The following is a 17,807-nucleotide window of genomic DNA, read 5'->3' on the forward strand; positions in this document are numbered from 1 at the left end:
GAACTGAAAATAACCAGCTGAGGAGTTCAGGAATACACCTGAGGCCCTTAGGAGACAAAAACAGCTCGTCTAGTAGGAGCACTCTGGATGAGAAAGGATGTGTGCTGTGGTGCAGACTGGAAGTCTGAGTGGAAACAGGCGTGGCGAAGCTTCGAGAAGACAGAAGGTGCCCTCTGGGTGCTCAGTATCCCTGAGTTATTTTTAGAGTATGTCTGCTTACAGCCAGTAGTTATTACTGGAATGTACATGATTGCGATCCCCACTCACTCCTTCAGGTGGCCTGGGAAAGAGGAATGAGGGAATAATCCAGAGTGACTCACAGTGATTTGTGACTATCAATGTGCCCTGTGTCTAGGAGATGATGTGGGGGTCAAGGGAGACTAAGGAAAGGAATGGAGAAGGACAAGCGGCTCTTCCGTTAGCCACAGAGAAGGGGCCACAACTGATCCTGGAATAAATCTTGTCTTAAACTGGAGGGAACCACATACATACCAATAACAAGAGTCTCCCAGGCAATTTCTAAGAGGAGGGAAACCACTAACACATAGCCTAGGTTTAGACAGAATCAAAAACAGCCCCTTCAGGGACTATGGGCCTCTTGGAGGAAGTCAACTCTCTGCTCCCTCTCACAGAGGGCAAGCCTCCCAAGGAGAAGCCCTGGCACCTGCGCAGGCAACAGAACCGCCAGGCCTGGCACCTACTCTAGACCAGGAGAAAGGTGCTGAGGAGCAGGCCCTCAGAACTTGATTCTTCAGCTAGCAGGAGAAAAACCCCAACGTGTTCTCTTCAACAGTCAGCTATTATCCTTTTACCCAGACTAGAATATGCAGTCCTGTATATTTTCATCTTTGGAACAGGTGGCTTGATATGCAAATAAAGTAATAAGTGTCAGAGCTGTATCCTAGCAGTAGCTACTTTGCAAATGTTACCATGGCACCCATTCAACAGTGTTCTTAGAGGTAGCCACACCTCAGCAAGGGCTTTCTAACTTGGAACAGCAAAGTTCAAATGAACGAATAGACACAAACTGTGAAAGTATCCTGAACCTATTACAAGGTGAATCTTTACAGCACAATTGCCCTCTGAAGCTACTTGAAACAGGGCATGGGACTTAAAGGAGAAAAAAAAGGAAATAGACCATCTCTTCTAACACCTGGAATGTGATCCAAGCCTGGAGACAAATTGATGGTAATTATAACTGCTAACATTTGTTTTTAGCTGCTAACAGATTGTGCACAGATTGTGAAGGGCATTCTCCAATTACTCCAGTGCAAACTGTTCTTTAACAGTACTCACTAAATCCTAGTTGAGTGAAATGAGAGCAGATTGTCCTTATGGTGTGGTTCATTTATGTTAAACTATGGAAAGCTGTCCTCCCACGGTCCCAGTCCAGGGGCCACTCACAGCCAGATGCAGAGAGCCCTCCAGCATGCTGGGCTCTACACATCTCTGTTCTTACTGCCAGCATATCTGCTCTACAGAGTATAACATGTATTTCCCAAGCACAGACAAAGCAAAAGGAAAAGGGCTAGGCAGGAGGTAGGGACACCAGCTGCTGGGGAAACAAGTCTTAAGCAACCTGGCTTGTGAGCCAATCAAGGTTGCTAAGGTAGGTCCTGGGCCTAAACAGGGTACATTTCCACCTGGTTGGGGAGAATAAAATAACAGATACCAAAAGTTAACAAGATAATCTGTGGTCCATAACAAATTGCTACAATAAACCATGAATTCTCTAAGAGTTCAAAGAGGGCAACAGTTCTTTCCTGCTTCCTCTTCAGATGAGGGTGATCAAAGAACAAGCCCAGAAAGACTGAAAAAGTGAAAACTTCACCAATAGGAAACTATAGTTGGTTGACACTGAAAAGCCGTCAGCAAGAATGAGACCACAGAGCTCCCTCCACTATGTGTCAAAGCCACAGTCCTCTCCATCTCCTTAAAGACAGTAATGATGTATCATTTCTGGCTAAAACAGCCACAGAAGATGGGGGTGCAAAGGAAGGAGTGCTTAGAAAAGCAATAGGGAGTTACCATTTTGCTACCTTTATCTAAAAACACACAAAGACTTTTGTTTCTCAAAAGGGTAATTATGGGACCATTATATATCGTTAACTCCACATACACATCACCTTAAGAAATAGTAATAAAGACAGAAAAGTGCCTCTTGGTTCTGTTTCCATAACATTTAGCCAAATCAATCTGTAAATTGTCTATGGGTGAGATGAAATTGTAATCTGAGCAGTAACCTGGATGTCCGGTGTACCACCCAGGGGTCGACCACATCAAGGGCACAATATTAAAAAGCATGAGGGTTTGGGCTTGGTTGTGGCAAGTTCTGATGGACAGATCCATCCAGCCTGATGAAGGCTAAGCGAGCAGGAGGTCCAGAGAGGAAACAATGCTCGGGAGCAAGCAGGAAATGGCATCAGGTTCCAAGAGATCGTCCTCTGCCAAGGGTTAAATCCAGCTCCCTAGAAGGAAAGCTATGACAAGGTCTAGGAAGCCTCAGGGCAGGAATTCAGTTACATCAGGAAAATATAGCACTAAGGAAAAAACAAAGCTAATGTCCAATCCTATGGATTAAGATGACACAGCAGAGGCTAGGAGAAATCTAGAATCTGGTAGGTATGTGATGCCAGAGTTACTGCAGGATATTAGCCACGAAGATAATGATGACATGAATAAAGCCACATTCCACCTATAGTTGGATTGAGGCTTTTAACATATTTTCTGCCCAGGGCAGGATTAGCATAGGAACTCTGCAGGTTTCAGGCTAGAGATCAAGTTATATCAAATACAGCAATGAATGAGCTGATCTGGGCTGAGGAAGACAGAAGGTGAACATAGCACTTCCATATGAGAGGCCATAATTTATTTATTAGCACAAGTATTTATACTTGTGATATGATAAGTGAGATTTTAAAAAGTGAAAAATATATTCTGTTGCAATGGTCAGTTTACCTCATTTAAATTTTCTGCCTTATCAGTTTTGTTACCTGACAAAGTTAAATGTAAAAAACGAAACCATAAATACTAGAAGAAAATATGGGGAATACTTAATTATGCTTTGATGAGGAAGGCATTTCTAAATAAAATAAGAAAAAAAATCACAGGAGTAGAGACTGGACCACACAAAAATGTAAAATGTGGTGCAATTAAAATAACATTGGCATAATTAAAAGGCTGTATAAACCAGGTAAAATATTAGCAACAAATGTGGCAGATTTAATATTCTTGATGCATAAAGACATCTTGCAAACCAATAAGGAAAACCTCACACAAAAAAATAGGCAAAAAATCAAATATATTTCACAGAAGAATAAATACCACAGACCAATAAGCATGTCAAAAAGTGTTCAACTTCACTAGAAATAATAAAGGCACACATTATAACAACAAAAAAATACCAATGCTCACTTCTCAAATTGGGATAAGCAACACTGCAAGAGAATGTGATAAGATTGGTACACCTTCCTAGGAAGCAATTTGACAATGTTTGACCTAATACTATGATTTCTAGTAATCTATTCTAAAAAAAAGAAAAGAATCTCTGATTCTTTATAATAAATATTATATAATATATGCAATAGATAATTTCTTACAGAAATATTCATCAAAGTGTTATAATAATTAAAAGAGGCAAGAAACTGAATGTTACAGTTACATAATAAAAAACTAGCCATGAATATTGTGTTTTTTGTTTTTTTTTTTTTTTTTTTTTTGAGACCGAATCTCGCTCTGTCACCCAGGCTGGAGTGCAGTGGCGTGATGTTGGCTCACTGCAAGCTCTGTCTCCCGGGTTCACGCCATTCTCCTGCCTCAGCCTCCCAAGTAGCTGGGACTACAGGTGCATGCCACCATGCCCAGCTAATTTTTTACATTTTTAGTAGAGACGAGGTTTCACCATGTTAGCCAGGATTGTCTCCATTTCCTGACCTTATGATCCACCCACCTTGGCCTCCCAAAGTGCTGGGATTACAGGCGTGAGCCACCACGCCGGGCTGAATATTGTATTTTCTAAAGAATTTTTAATAACATGGGAAAATGCTCATGGCACAATATGAAGTGAAAAAGCCAGGGTATAAAACATGACTTTATTTATATTATACGTAACATACACACACAGCAAAAAGACTGGAGGGAATAGACCTGTTAATAATGATGGAAGGCTGGACATGGTGGCTCACACCTGTAATCCCAGCACTTTGGGAGGTCAAGGTAGGAGGATCACTTGAGCCCAGGAGTCCGAGACCAGTGTGGGCAACATAGCAAGACCGTATCTCTCCTAAAAAATAAAAAATTATCTGGGCATGGTGGTACATACCTGTGGTCTCAGCTACTTGGGAGGCTGAGGCAGGAGGATCACTTGAGCCCAGAAGGTTGGGGTCACAGTGAGCCATGATCATCTCACTGCACTGCAATCTGAGCAACAGAGCAAGACTGTCTCAAAAACAAACAAAATAGGTAGCTCCTAGGGCATTATAGGAACGATAACTGAAGGAATATTGTTTAAAGGAAAAAATCATTACTTAAAGATCTCAGCTTTTTGAGTTTAACATCCCAGAAACTGCTGATTTGAAATATTCTAAAGAACCATATTTGCTTTCTGTAACAGTAATTTTTCAAAAGTCTTCTAACAAGACCCACTCACTGGAAAGAAAACTCTTACATGTCAATGAATGAGTGTCCACAACCCAAAGAATACTCAAGTGGCACTTTCCCAAGAAGTCTCTACCATTAAGCAAAAGAGATCCCATGATCCTAGTCTCAAAAAAAAACCCAAAAAACCTCCAAATTATTGCCAGTGATTTTAGGAAAGTTGATGTTAAATGCAAGCACACTCAATAGTTCTGCACAATACATTAGATGTTAACATATTCTGAGAAGAAAGATCATGAACAAAATGCAAAACACTTTTTTGTACTTTTATAATTAGGAATAATCTAGATACTTTTACTACTAAGAGTTAATATTTACTGAGTCCTTATTATGTGGCAAGCACATTAGTGAAGCATTTTATATTCATTCTATTATTCAATGCTCAAGACAATTTTATGAGGTAAGTACTATTAATATCTTCATTTTACAGACAAGGAATCTGTGGCTCCCAAATGTTAAATAACTTGCCAAAAGCCACCAAGCTGATAATTGGCCAAGCCCAAATTTAAAACCAGACAGTCTGTTTCTAGAACTTGCATTGTTAACTCATTTGCTTTACTGACTTGGAATCTATGAAACAGGTAAAGTTGAAGAATGCATTTCTCTTCTGTTTCCTCCCCATGCTCTAGAAGTCTCAATAAAGAGTAATGAATCCTGAGCTTTTAAATCTATGCATATATCACTATCTTTATTATGCTACTTCCTTTAAAGAAAGTATGGTTTAATAAGTTAATGCACTGTCTTCAGTTTTTCCTGCCCTGGTTTTATATGTAATTTCTCTTCCTTGTTTAGGTTTGCAGCTAGAAGACAGTACATCTAGCAATGGAGCCCATATATGAGGAATACCTAGCAAACCATGGAACAATAGTAAAACCTTATTACTGGCTAAGCTTCTCTCTAGATTGCTCTAATTGTCCTTACCATATTCGAACAGGTGAAGAAGCAAGAGTTTCCCTCACAGAATTTTGTCAGATTTTTGGATTCCCTTATGGGACAACATATCCTCAAACAAAACACCTCACATTTTATGAACTAAAAACTTCTTCTGGTAGCCTGGTGCAAAAGGGCCATGCTAGCAGTTGCACTGGGAATTATATCCATCCAGAATCAATGCTCTTTGAAATGAATGGTTATCTTGACTCAGCCATATACAATAATGACAGCATCAGGCATATCATTCTGTATTCCAACAACTCCCCTTGTAATGAAGCTAACCACTGCTGCATCAGCAAAATGTACAATTTCCTGATTACGTATCCAGGCATCACTCTTAGTATTTATTTTTCTCAGCTCTATCATACTGAGACGAACTTTCCTGCCTCAGCATGGAACCGCGAAGCTCTCCGGAGCCTGGCCAGCTTATGGCCACGGGTTGTTTTGAGTCCAATAAGTGGTGGGATTTGGCATTCTGTTCTCTACAGCTTTATTAGTGGTGTCTCACGATCACATGTTTTTCAGCCCATTTTAACTGGGAGAGCACTGGCTGACAGGCACAATGCATATGAAATCAATGCCATAACAGGCGTAAAACCTTACTTCACTGATGTTCTTCTCCAGACAAAAAGGAATCCAAACACAAAAGCTCAGGTGGCTTTAGAGAGCTACCCCTTGAACAATGCCTTTCCTGGACAGTCTTTTCAAATGACGAGTGGACAACTGCAACCTAACCTACCTACAGACCTCAGGGCTCCTGTTGTTTTTGTACTAGTGCCTCTCAGGGACTTACCACCAATGCATATGGGCCAAAACCCAAATAAACCCAGGAATATCGTAAGGCACTTAAATATGCCTCAAATGTCATTCCAGGAAACCGAGGACCTTGGAAGGCTTCCCACTGGAAGGTCAGTGGAGATAGTGGAAATCACAGAACGGTTTGCAAGTAGCAAAGAGGCAGATGAAAAGAAGAAGAAGAAGAAAGGGAAGAAATAAAATATACATTCCTACAGCATGAAACCAATTACCAAGGGACTTATTAGACAGGCAATAAAAATCTGGAAACTTTCTCTCTTAGGGTTGAGCCAAGATGGAGATAAACTGATGCACTAAAAGCAAACCTTGAATTATTTACCATATCAACTATTATAAAGTTACACTATTTTAAACATAATCCAAAATGTTTCCATAAGCAACTTGATCTCTCTCCTTTATTTTGAAAGTGGCAGTATCAAAATGGAACCATTAGCAACTTGCTAATATTTTGGTGCAGAAAAGGAATCTCATTATTCTATTTTACTCACATCATCTTTCCACTACAAAAGCCCATGGACAAAATAGCTACCTAAATTTGTTTCAGTAAAAAAAATTTACTGTAAAATTGAAAAACAGCCTGAAGCTACTGACATTAAGTGCTGTTTGCAAGAGCAAACCAGTGATTTTCTATTAATTGTTAATCATGGACAGAAGATTTTAGGCAGCTCATTTTATTCTAGAGTGATTCAAAATAGTTTTGTGTGGGAAAAAGCTCTTCTGCTGATTACATATAGCTATAAAGATTAAAACTTAGCCACCTGTTCAGTTTGATTTTCCCCAGCTCAGACCTCTTCCTTCTGAGCAGATGATAGAAGCAAGATGATACATGAGAACCTCCAATGGCTCCTGTCATCACATACTATATAAAATCCAAGTTCCTCTTACTGGCTTTCAAGAATCCTCCTTTAACTTCCTGTTGCCTTGTCTCATCAGCAAGATCATAAGTACCTACAGGTCAAGCACTGTCTCTCCCTTCTCTTTAGCTTTTCCCTTAGGATCTAGCACATTATCCAGCAAAATGTGAGTAGCAAGGCTGAAATGACATCTCAATAACTTCACCAGTGACTGTGACTCAGCATCCCTTCTCCACCCCAGCTGAAAGCCTGCTTCACCATCCTGCAAGAGATGTTTTTTCTTTTTGTTAGCATCCATTCCCCCTTCTAATGCAGCTCCCAATGAATAATGTGTGTTTTACTTCCCTTTTCTGACTCCATCCTCGTCACCAGTGAATATTTGTACCTTCTCTTAAAATCTTCAAAACACACTTCTAGGAAGTGCTCCTTGACTAATCCTCTAAGCACTTAAATGAAAAGCACTTTGCTTATGCTTATTTCACATTTGCTGCCACTTGCCTCTTTGAAATACGTAAAGATACATTACAAGAAAAATGTACATTTACTTGTAACTTGCTATTAATTTTTTTCTTTATATATATATATAAAGTAATCCTAAGCTAATAAAAGAGTTTGCCATGACATTAAAACATTTAATACTCCATAAAGGAGGAGGAGAAAGAAAAATATATTTTAGGAATAGCAATTAGTATTGTGGTTAAAATAAACATGAATAAAAATTTTAAAACAAAGTTCTATTGTTAGCATACAAATTTTAATGGAATTACTGGAATATAGTTTTATTGTGGGTATATAGTGAATATTATTTAAAGAAGTACTGTTTTGGTTTATTTTTATTTCATGAAATCCTATGTCCACAATTTGGGATACTGAGTTAAAAAGATCCCAACATGGCCGGGCATGGTGGCTCACGCTTGTAATCCCAGCACTTTGGGAGGCCGAGGTGGGCGGATCACGAGGTCAGGAGATCGAGACCACGGTGAAACCCCGTCTCTACTAAAAATACAAAAAATTAGCCGGGCGTGGTGGCGGGAGCCTTGTAGTCCCAGCTACTCGGAGAGGCTGAGGCAGGAGAATGGCGTGAACCCGGGAGGCGGAGCTTGCAGTGAGCCGAGATTGCGCCACTGCACTCCAGCCTGGGCGACAGAGCGAGACTCCGTCTTAAAAAAAAAAAAAAAAAAAAAGATCCCAACATGACAAATCCAGCATCTCTGATCATTATTAAAATAGATCCAATTTGTTGCCAGAAAACGGCAGACTACAACATGAACCAGGCTACAGAGAATCCAATTAGAAACATGGTCTGAAATACATGATGAACTGAACCTGGATATCAGTGGTATATAGCAAAAGGAGAAGTTGCCAGAACTATAGGAAAGAAAAGTGCCTTTGGCAGTTAAACTTTTGTACTGGTTCAGTAAGACTAGGGCTACGAAGAAGATTACTGACAGGTCATAAGTCCAGGCCAATACAGCCAACCTTAGACAAAAGACTGTTAGAAGAGCATAAAGATATACTGCCCAAGGCAAGTAATCTGTTTCCTCATCTGTAAAACAAGAAATGTGGGCTAGTTCATCTTTAAGGTTCCTTTCAGCTCCGTCTGCTATAAGAAGGCATATAGCAAAGCAATAGTTCCACAAAGTGAGATCCTGCAGTGCAGTGATTAGCTTTCCTTGCTCACTACACAGTGATTCTTGGTCATGTCAGGCTGGCCGGGGATTGAGAGAGAGAAGTTGGGTTGCTCCACCCCTCTTCAGCCAACTGGCAGTGGTGATATGGAAGAATATCTCTGCCACCACACATACAGAAATAATGGAAATAAAGAAAATAGAAGTAAATTAATGTAGCTAGTAATATGATGATCTGGAAAAGGCATTGGGATATATCCCAAGAAAACAATGAGACTGCAGAGAGGGACACATTATCTTGGTGAATCTACCAAGGTCCAGGGTTTGGGGGTCTTAGCTTTGTATGCTCAACTACCTACTTCGTAAGTACAGGAAGAATGGATTTACTCATCAGAAGCAAGTTTGGATCAACAAAGCTCTTGAGATTGACATGTAAAGACAAAAAACCAATGTACTGATTTCCTGTAAGACTTAACTGGATATGCAAGCATATATTCAAGTCATCCAGGTTACATAGCCTCTCCATGTAGATAAGCTACATGGCAAGCCAAATTATCATAAGGTTGCCTTATGGATTAGAGGAGTCCATTATGTGACTCAAATGTTTAGTGCTATCAGATTCTGCTTTAGTAGTGGTGACTGACATCTGCTTAGAATGAAGTGGTGGATGGGGTATGCACAAGGGCATCTCATTCCTGGACAGTGTTTGGGAAGGTCTAGGCAGCAAGAGACAACTCCTGTCATAGCATCAATTTTCTATGTGACTAGAAATCCGTTTTCTATGTTTTATCAAGCTACAATCCAATTTATATAATACTAAATAGATTAGAATTCATCAAGCTATAATCTAATCCTGCTGATCTGACAGCAAATCCTATTTCTTTAAACTGCCGTTACATCTTTTTTTATTCATAGTATAAGCAATCCAAAAAGTTTAAGTCCCAGAATGGAATCTTACTCTTCTTATTGGTTTTTAAGGAAAGCCACATAAATAAATTTACAAATTAAAAAAATAAAATAATTTTAAAAGGAAAGCCACATCATAACCTATACTAATTTAAAATAATTTTATTCGGCCAGGCGTGGTGGCTCCCACCTGTAATCTCAGTACTTTGGTAGGCTGAGGCAGGAGCACTGCTTCAGCCCAGGAGGTAGAGGCTGCAGTGAGCTATGATCACACCACTACACTCCAGCCTGGGCAACATAGCAAGACCCTGTTTCTAAAAAATAATATTATCATTATTACTAACATTGAGTGAGAGCTGTATGTCAAGTATTTTTCTAAGCACTTACATGTATTAATTCATTTAATCCTCCCAATAATCCTATGAGGTAGATATTATTATAATACTTACTTTACAAATAAGGAAATTGTGCCACAGATAATTTAAGTAACTGCCCAAGTAGCAAATAAAGGCTGAGCTGAGCGTTAAACCCAAGAAGTTGAGCTCCAGAATCCATGTTCTTAATCATTACGCCTTAATGCTTCTCTAAATAATAACGATGCAGATTCACTACAAAGTCTGAAAGAATCCATATTTATTTAGGACCTGTCCTGTAGCTTTTCTGTCATTCTGCTCAAACCACAGTACCAATGGGCATCCTCTAAACTATGGAAGCCAGGTAGGCAGGGTGGGCTAGGGTGGAAAACTTTAGTAGGTTCTAGATCCCAGAACTTTGGCCCTCTCCCACTCCCCTGTTGCCCAGGACCTCATGCCAAACATAAATCCCAAGATTATCTTATCTTAGGTGTCCCTGACTTTCAGGGATGTACTAAATCTGGGACCCAAGGCAATGGAACATTGTTTTATTGCATTGTTTAGTTAAAATTAAGTGCAAATCGTTCCTCAAAAAATTAAAAAGAGAATTAATATATCATCAGGCAATTCCACTTCTGGGTATAAAAAACAAGGTCTTGGCCAAGCACGGTGATTCATGCCTGTAATCCTAGCACTTTGGGAGGCTGAGGTGTGAGGATCGTTTTAGCCTAGGAGTTCAAGACCAGCCTGGGCAACATAACAAGACCCTGAATCTATTTTAAAAAGTAAAGTAATTTTTTTTATAAAACAGGACCTCGGGCTGGGCGTGGTGGCTCACGCCTGTAATCCCAGCACTTTGGGAGGCCGAGGTGGGCGGATCACAAGGTCAGGAGATCAAGACCATCCTGGCTAACATGGTGAAACCCCTTCTCTACTAAAAATACAAAAAGTTAGCCGGGCATGGTGGCATGCGCCTATAGTCCCAGCTATTTGGGAGGCTGAGGCAGGAGAATCACTTGAACCCAGGAGGCAGAGGTTGCAGTGAGCCGAGATTGCACCACTGCACTCCAGTCTGGCAACAGAGTGAGACCCCGTCTCAAAATAAATAAATAAATAAATAAATAAATAAATAAATAAAAAACAGGACCTCAAAGAGATATTTCTACACCCATGTTTATAGCAGTATTATTCACAATAGCCAAAAGGTAGAACCAAACCAAATGTCCATTGACAGATGAATGGATACCCACAATGTGGTATATACATACAATGGAATATTATTCGGCTTTAAAAAGGAAGGAAATCCATCCATGTGCCACAACATGGATCAATCTTGAGGACATTATGCCGAGTTAAATAAACCAGTCAAAAATAGGCAAACACCATATGATTCCACTTACATGTGGTAAGTAGAAAATGGTGGTTGCCAGGGGCTGGGGAGCAGGGAACAGGGAGTTATTGTTTAATGGGTACAGAGTTAATTTTGTAAGATGAAAAGAGGTCTGGAGATGGATGTTGGTAGTAGTTGCACAACAATGTGCTTAGTACTACTTAATTGTACACTTCAAAATGGTTAAGATAGTGACTTTATTATATCTATTTTATCATAATCTTTTTAAAAATTGAATTACTAGTTGACACCTACTGGTCTCTCTAAATGCAAAAAAAGTGACATCTTGTCTGTTAGACTCAATATTAGAAATCAGGCTCTATGGCTAGTCTCAAAATACAGAGATAAGGTAAGGAAAGTTCACAGAAATATCTAAAAAACAAATATCCTTTAAAAAATCATTACAATAACAAGGTTTTTTTAGGTTCACAATTTACAGCTCATTTCAAGCTGTTATATGGGTTTATTTAGGCCTTTGATACTTGGTTATATACTTATTTTTAGAAAAAAGTAAGTATTATAATTTGGAATAATGAAAAAGATACTGAAAGTAAAGAGTGGTGATTAAATGCATAAACCCCAGAATCTGACAGACTCAGTTCCCACATCATTCTGCCACTTGCTGATTGAATATCATTGGCCAAATTACATAACCTCTCTGAACTTTAGTTTACTCATTCATAAAATGGGAACACTAATTTCTAGGCTATAGAGCTACTCTGGGGTTAAATAATGCAAGTAAAGGGTTTATTTACCAAGTGTCTGACACACAATAAACTTATTAAGTGGTTGCTATTATTAATAAAATATGAACAGGATAAATATAAATAGTAGGAAATTATAAGGATTGCAGGATCTTTCAGATTTTATCAAACCTATCAGTCTTAGATAGTTGACTTCTTATTTTCCTTAAGAAGTAAAGATACGTTACTAGAATTTGTGATAATCAGGTTGGGGAAGAAAAAGTTGATTTCAGTGTTTTGTTTAAAGAGTTAATAGTGGTAAGGAGAAAAGAAAAATGTCCATGGTCATGGAAGATACTAAAATAATTATAAGAAAACATTTAGTGCAACTTCTTGCCAATAAATTGGCAATCTAGATGAGATGCATGATTTTCTAGAAACCATAAATTCTAAAATTGATTCAAGAAGAGAAAGAAAATCAAACAAATCAATAATCATAGAAGAAAAGAATAACCAAAGATGTACCTCTAAAAATATCAGCAAGCCCAGGTAGTTTTGCAGCACATTCTGTAACCTTCAAAGACCAAATAGCATGATAATTTTTCATCATTTAAACTATTGCGGAGCATATAAAAAAAGGTGGAAATCTAAATTCATCTACAAAGTTAGGCTAACACTAATATCAAAACTGGATAAAGATAGCACAAATAAATAAAACTAAGGACAAATCTTACTTAAAAACAGAAATTATGGCCAGGTATGGTGGGGTGGCTCATGCCTGTAATCTCATCATGTGGGAGACCAAGGCGGGAGAATCGATTAAGGCCAGGAGTTGAAGACCAGCTTGGGCAACATAGGGAGACACTGTATCTACAAAACAAAATTTTTAAAGGCAGCACACAGTGCCTCACACCTATAATCCTAGCACTGTGAGACGCCAAGGCTGGCAGATTGTTTGTGGTCAGGAGTTCAAGACCAGCCTAGGCAACATGGCAAAACCCCATGTCTACAAAAAATACAAAAATTATCTAGGGGTAGTGGCGTGGCTCCTGTGGTCTCAGCTACTTGGTAGGCTGAGGTGGGAGGATGGCTTGAGCCTGGGAGGTCAAGGCTGCACTGAGCCAAGATCATACCACTGCCCTCCAGCCCGGGCAACAGAGATCCTGTCGCAATTTTTAAAAAAAAATTCTGAAACCATATAAACAAAATATAAACTAATCAAATCCAGCAAGTAATTAAAATGGTAATATTTCACAACCAAATAGAGGTTATTCTAGAAATGTGGGAATGTTTCAGTGTAGAAAAATATATATATTCACTACATTCATAAATTCAAAGATAGAAACTATATGATTTTTATCATTAGATCTCCATCAAAGGCATTTGATAATTTTAGCGGTCATTTCTGAAAGTCATAAAGCAAAAGTCAATATAATGTCAACTTGTGAAATACCAAAGACATTTCCATTGAAATAGGAACAAAGCGGAAAAGCCCAGCACTCAATTTTTCAACACTCTCTTCAAGATTCTAGCAAACACAAGATAAAATAAGTGACAGAAATATTGGAAAAGAAGATGTAAATTATCATTACCTCAAATATTACACAGTGTGATAAGAGATGCAACCTTAAAACGACTGTTAGCATTAATAAAATACCCCAGTGCTGAGAAAGAATACAGGATAAATATGTTTTAAAGTCCATAGCTTTCATTTTATATCATCATAAGCCATTAAAAAAATCAAATGAAAAAAGTCTCATTCACAATATTTTAAAAATAAGAGTTATTCTTTGGCACTAAATCTTTTTCCTGAGGCAAGAGATTAACAATTTTTTTAATCTTTGAAGTATTAATATATAAATAAAGGTTTATGAAAGTTGCAGATACCAGGATGAAATCAGTTTTTGTCAAACACAAACTAGAGCCAGGGGAGCACAAAAGGAATAGGGTTCATGATTGCATGGACGAGATAAAAGACATTTTTGGAAGTCCTGTCTCAAGGACTTTCTAAAATAAGAAATTCTGTAGGACTGCAGCAATTCAGATAAAATGCTCTCAAAACAACACCTGCCCAGTAACAGCATCTCCTCCTCTAAAATGGCGCCAACTCTGACTTTGAGTATCCAAAACCAATGTCTGTTTCCAAGCAGCTTATATGAACTTCTCCTTTTGCCAAATAAAAATTTCCCTTTAGCCAGGCACAGTGGCTCACACCTGTAATCCCAGCACTTTGTGAGCCCGAGGCGGGCAGACAAGGTCAGGAGATCAAGACTATCCTGGCCAATATGGTGAAACCCCGTCTCTATTAAAAATATAAAAATTAGCTGGGCGTGGTGGCGTGCGCCTGTAATCCCAGCTACTTCGGAGGCTGACGCAGGAGAATGCTTGAACCAGGAAGTCGGAGGTTGCAGTGAGCTGAGATTGTGCCACTGCACTCCAGCCTGGTGACAGAGCAAGACTCCGTCTCAAAAAAAAAAAAAGAAAAAAAGAAAAATGTTTCCCTTTATCCTCCCTTCTTTGATGCATATGTAGCTTGCCACAGCTGTGCATCTCAGGTTATAATCCTCTTTTCTAATTCCCAAATAAATTCAACATATTTAGAGATTTTTTTTCCCTGATTTTTTTTTTTTTTTGGCTTACAGGTTTTTAGTTGACAAGTTTCAGCAGAGAGTTCACCCTATCCCACTTTAATGTGTAATCATAAAATTATGTAAAGAAAAAACTTGAAACAAGAAAAAATGAAATTCTGAAGATTCATGTTTTAAAGTTTAACACAGAACCAGTTGATGTAGATATTCATAGGAGCATTAAATCATAAGATAGTCTATGGACAACATGCTAAAAATCTTTTTATATTTCAGTAATTATGTTGCCTGAGAACCCTGGTATTAAAGCATCCTTACCAGAATTGAAATTCACTTATTTATATTTATAATACGTTTTACATATTTGATTAACATTGATTTTGCACTTTTATTTCAAACAATAAAAATAAATAATGTCATGTTGCAGGATTCAATGCCTTTTTTTTTTTTTTTTTTTTTGAGATGAAGTGTCTTGCTCTGTCGCCCAGGCTGGAGTGCAATGGCACAATCTCAGCTCACTGCCATCTCCGCCTCCCAAGTTCAAGCAATTCTCCCACCTCACCCTCCCAAGTAACTGGGACTACAGGTGTGCACCACCACCCCCAGCTAGTTTTTTGTATTTTTGCAGAGACAGGGTTTCCCCATTTTGGCCAGGCTGGTCTTGAACTCCTCACCTCAAGTGATCTGCCCGTCTTGGCTTCCCAAAGTGCTGGGATTATAGGCATGAGCCACCACGCCCAGCCAGGATTCAATGTCTTTATTTGTTGTTTAAGTATTTAGTGGCAAGTTTGGGGAAGAGAAGCACATGTTAGAATCCTTGGTTTAAAATGTCTGAAAAGAAAGACCTATTATAGCCTTACTAAAGTCCCTTCTAACTGAAAAGATCCTTGGCTGTTTGCATCATCACAGAAAATAAGGAACTACATATACGGCATTAACCTTGAGAAAATTCAGATTCAGTCCTGCTTCAGTATTGAACCAAACCAGGTTATTTGCACAAGTAAAATGTCTTAAAACCTTATAAATCTTTTCTATCAGGGTAAGCACTCATTTGAAAAATTAAAATAAGGAAAATAATATTACCTAAAATGAATTAAGTATCATGATTAACATTAAAAATTTAGAATTTGCAAGGAAGTGAAATGAGTTTTCTAGTTGAAAGATAATTAAATACAGATTTCTCCACATACACACAAAAATTTCCCTAAAGCTTTATAAAGATTTAACTAGCTAATAAGGTAGAGAAGCAATTTATGTGCCCATTAAAAATACTCAATCTCTGAATGTTAGTCCAAAATTAACTTGTCAGATCATTAAATCATTGGCTAGAAACGTGTTGAGTACCTACTATGTACTAGGCACTTAGATCATTGTGAGACAATAAAAAATACTGCATTAGAAAAGGACATTTTTCACATCTTAAATGCAATAAGCATTATTTGGCTGGCAATTAATTACATTTAACACATTAAACATATAGAGCAAAATTCTGAGCAATCAAAATAATTATACCCTTGAGCAATCGATTATTTAAATTTCTTTCACTATTCCCTTAAGTTGATTTCTACTCTGGGATTCTTTCATAGTTCTCAAATAAGAAAATAAAAAATTTCCTAAATAAGGCAATACAAAAGAATAGAAATGTAAGAGAAGAGATGTATTAGCTCTTGAATCCCTGTTTCCATTTGCTGTCAATAGTGCCTCTAATGTTCGATTTTCTCTTCAAAGAAAGATCTTGATTTAAAAGAAGAAAAAGTACAATCACCTTTAACAGCTAAAGTATACTGATTAGCATCTACTAAAGTTAGCAAAGACTGAAACTGAAAAAAAAATTGTAAAATCTTTATTCTAAGTTATATAACACCATTCACCATAGTAATGATTTTATACTTTGGCATATGGCTTTTTAAAATAAATATTGCCAACAGGTAAAAATTTTTCCTTTGCTGTCTTAAGGCAGTCCTAAGAGAATTTTTACCAGTGTGTGTGTTTGTAACTTGAATGTTAATTTAAAGCAACGTTACTTCTATCACCTAAATGATATACTTATAGAAGAGTGGTTTAATTGGGAACAGAAAAACGCCACATTGCTTCTTCCCAAGAAAAAGGGATGTATTCCATTCTCCAGGTCTCTCTCCCACTCTCTATTTGTATATAATATACTGCATAGATAAATATACACACATGTATATATGTATTTTTTTGAGCTTAAAGAAGACTGGACATATGTATTTACATGTATATATCCAACAAATATTTAATTTTGAGATCTCTCTCCCTCTTCTGATTTATTATTCTCAGTATGATTCTCAAACTGTACAATCGTTCACATTTCATTCATTCATCAAACATGTATCGAGTCCCTTCTGCATGCTTAGCTTTTTGTCAGATGGAAGGAAGATACAAAAGAAAAACTGTTTCTGCCCTTCAGAATCTTTCCATGTCTTCTAGGAACAAGATAAAACACCACATATCATTAAGAAATTTATAAGACTAGTCCCAAAACCAATGGTACAAGTAACATGCATTTTACATTTATGTAGAATTTTAGAGCTTGGAAACACTTTCGTGATATTTAATCCTAAGAACAATCTTTTAAAGTGCACATTATTAGCTCCATTTCAGTGATGAGGAATCTGAGACAGAATTTTAAGTGACATGTCTCGTTCAAACATTACGAGTGGAAGAGTCAAGACTTAAGCCTGAGTTTTCTGATTCTAAGCGCAGTGCTCTTTTCAACACAGCACTGGAAACCAAAGATTGTGGTACACAACAGGGCAACAGCCAGTCTTCTGCTCGAGATCCAACTAAACTGGACCCATACTGAGCAATGTCCAGCCAAATGTCCAAATTAATTTTATCCTGCAAATATTTGTTCTTCAGTGTAATACACACAGCACAACTACCATTTCCTTCGTCTTAGTGCCTTTATCTCCTACATTCCAGAAATGGGGATGTCAATTTTTTTTAAAATCTGGCCTAGATGGAATCATATAAATCTTA

The 17,807-nt window shown here is 37.9% G+C and overlaps 2 protein-coding genes across 3 annotated transcripts in view; one reads left to right on the top strand and one right to left on the bottom strand.

Moving 5' to 3' along the window:
- RGL1 (ral guanine nucleotide dissociation stimulator like 1) overlaps nt 1-17,807 on the bottom strand; it is a 289,859-nt gene that overhangs the window by 271,363 nt on the left and 689 nt on the right. The gene's annotated exons all lie outside the window — the stretch shown is intronic.
- On the top strand, nt 360-7,810 carry APOBEC4 (apolipoprotein B mRNA editing enzyme catalytic polypeptide like 4). The gene is made up of 2 exons (XM_055234767.2): nt 360-1,188; nt 5,449-7,810. Exon 2 carries the CDS (start codon nt 5,479-5,481, stop codon nt 6,583-6,585), a length of 1,107 nt encoding a protein of 368 aa, XP_055090742.1. The 5' UTR covers nt 360-1,188; nt 5,449-5,478; the 3' UTR covers nt 6,586-7,810.

This window comes from Symphalangus syndactylus, chromosome 19 (genome assembly GCF_028878055.3).
Source record: "Symphalangus syndactylus isolate Jambi chromosome 19, NHGRI_mSymSyn1-v2.1_pri, whole genome shotgun sequence".
Taxonomy (NCBI): Eukaryota; Metazoa; Chordata; class Mammalia; order Primates; family Hylobatidae; genus Symphalangus; species Symphalangus syndactylus.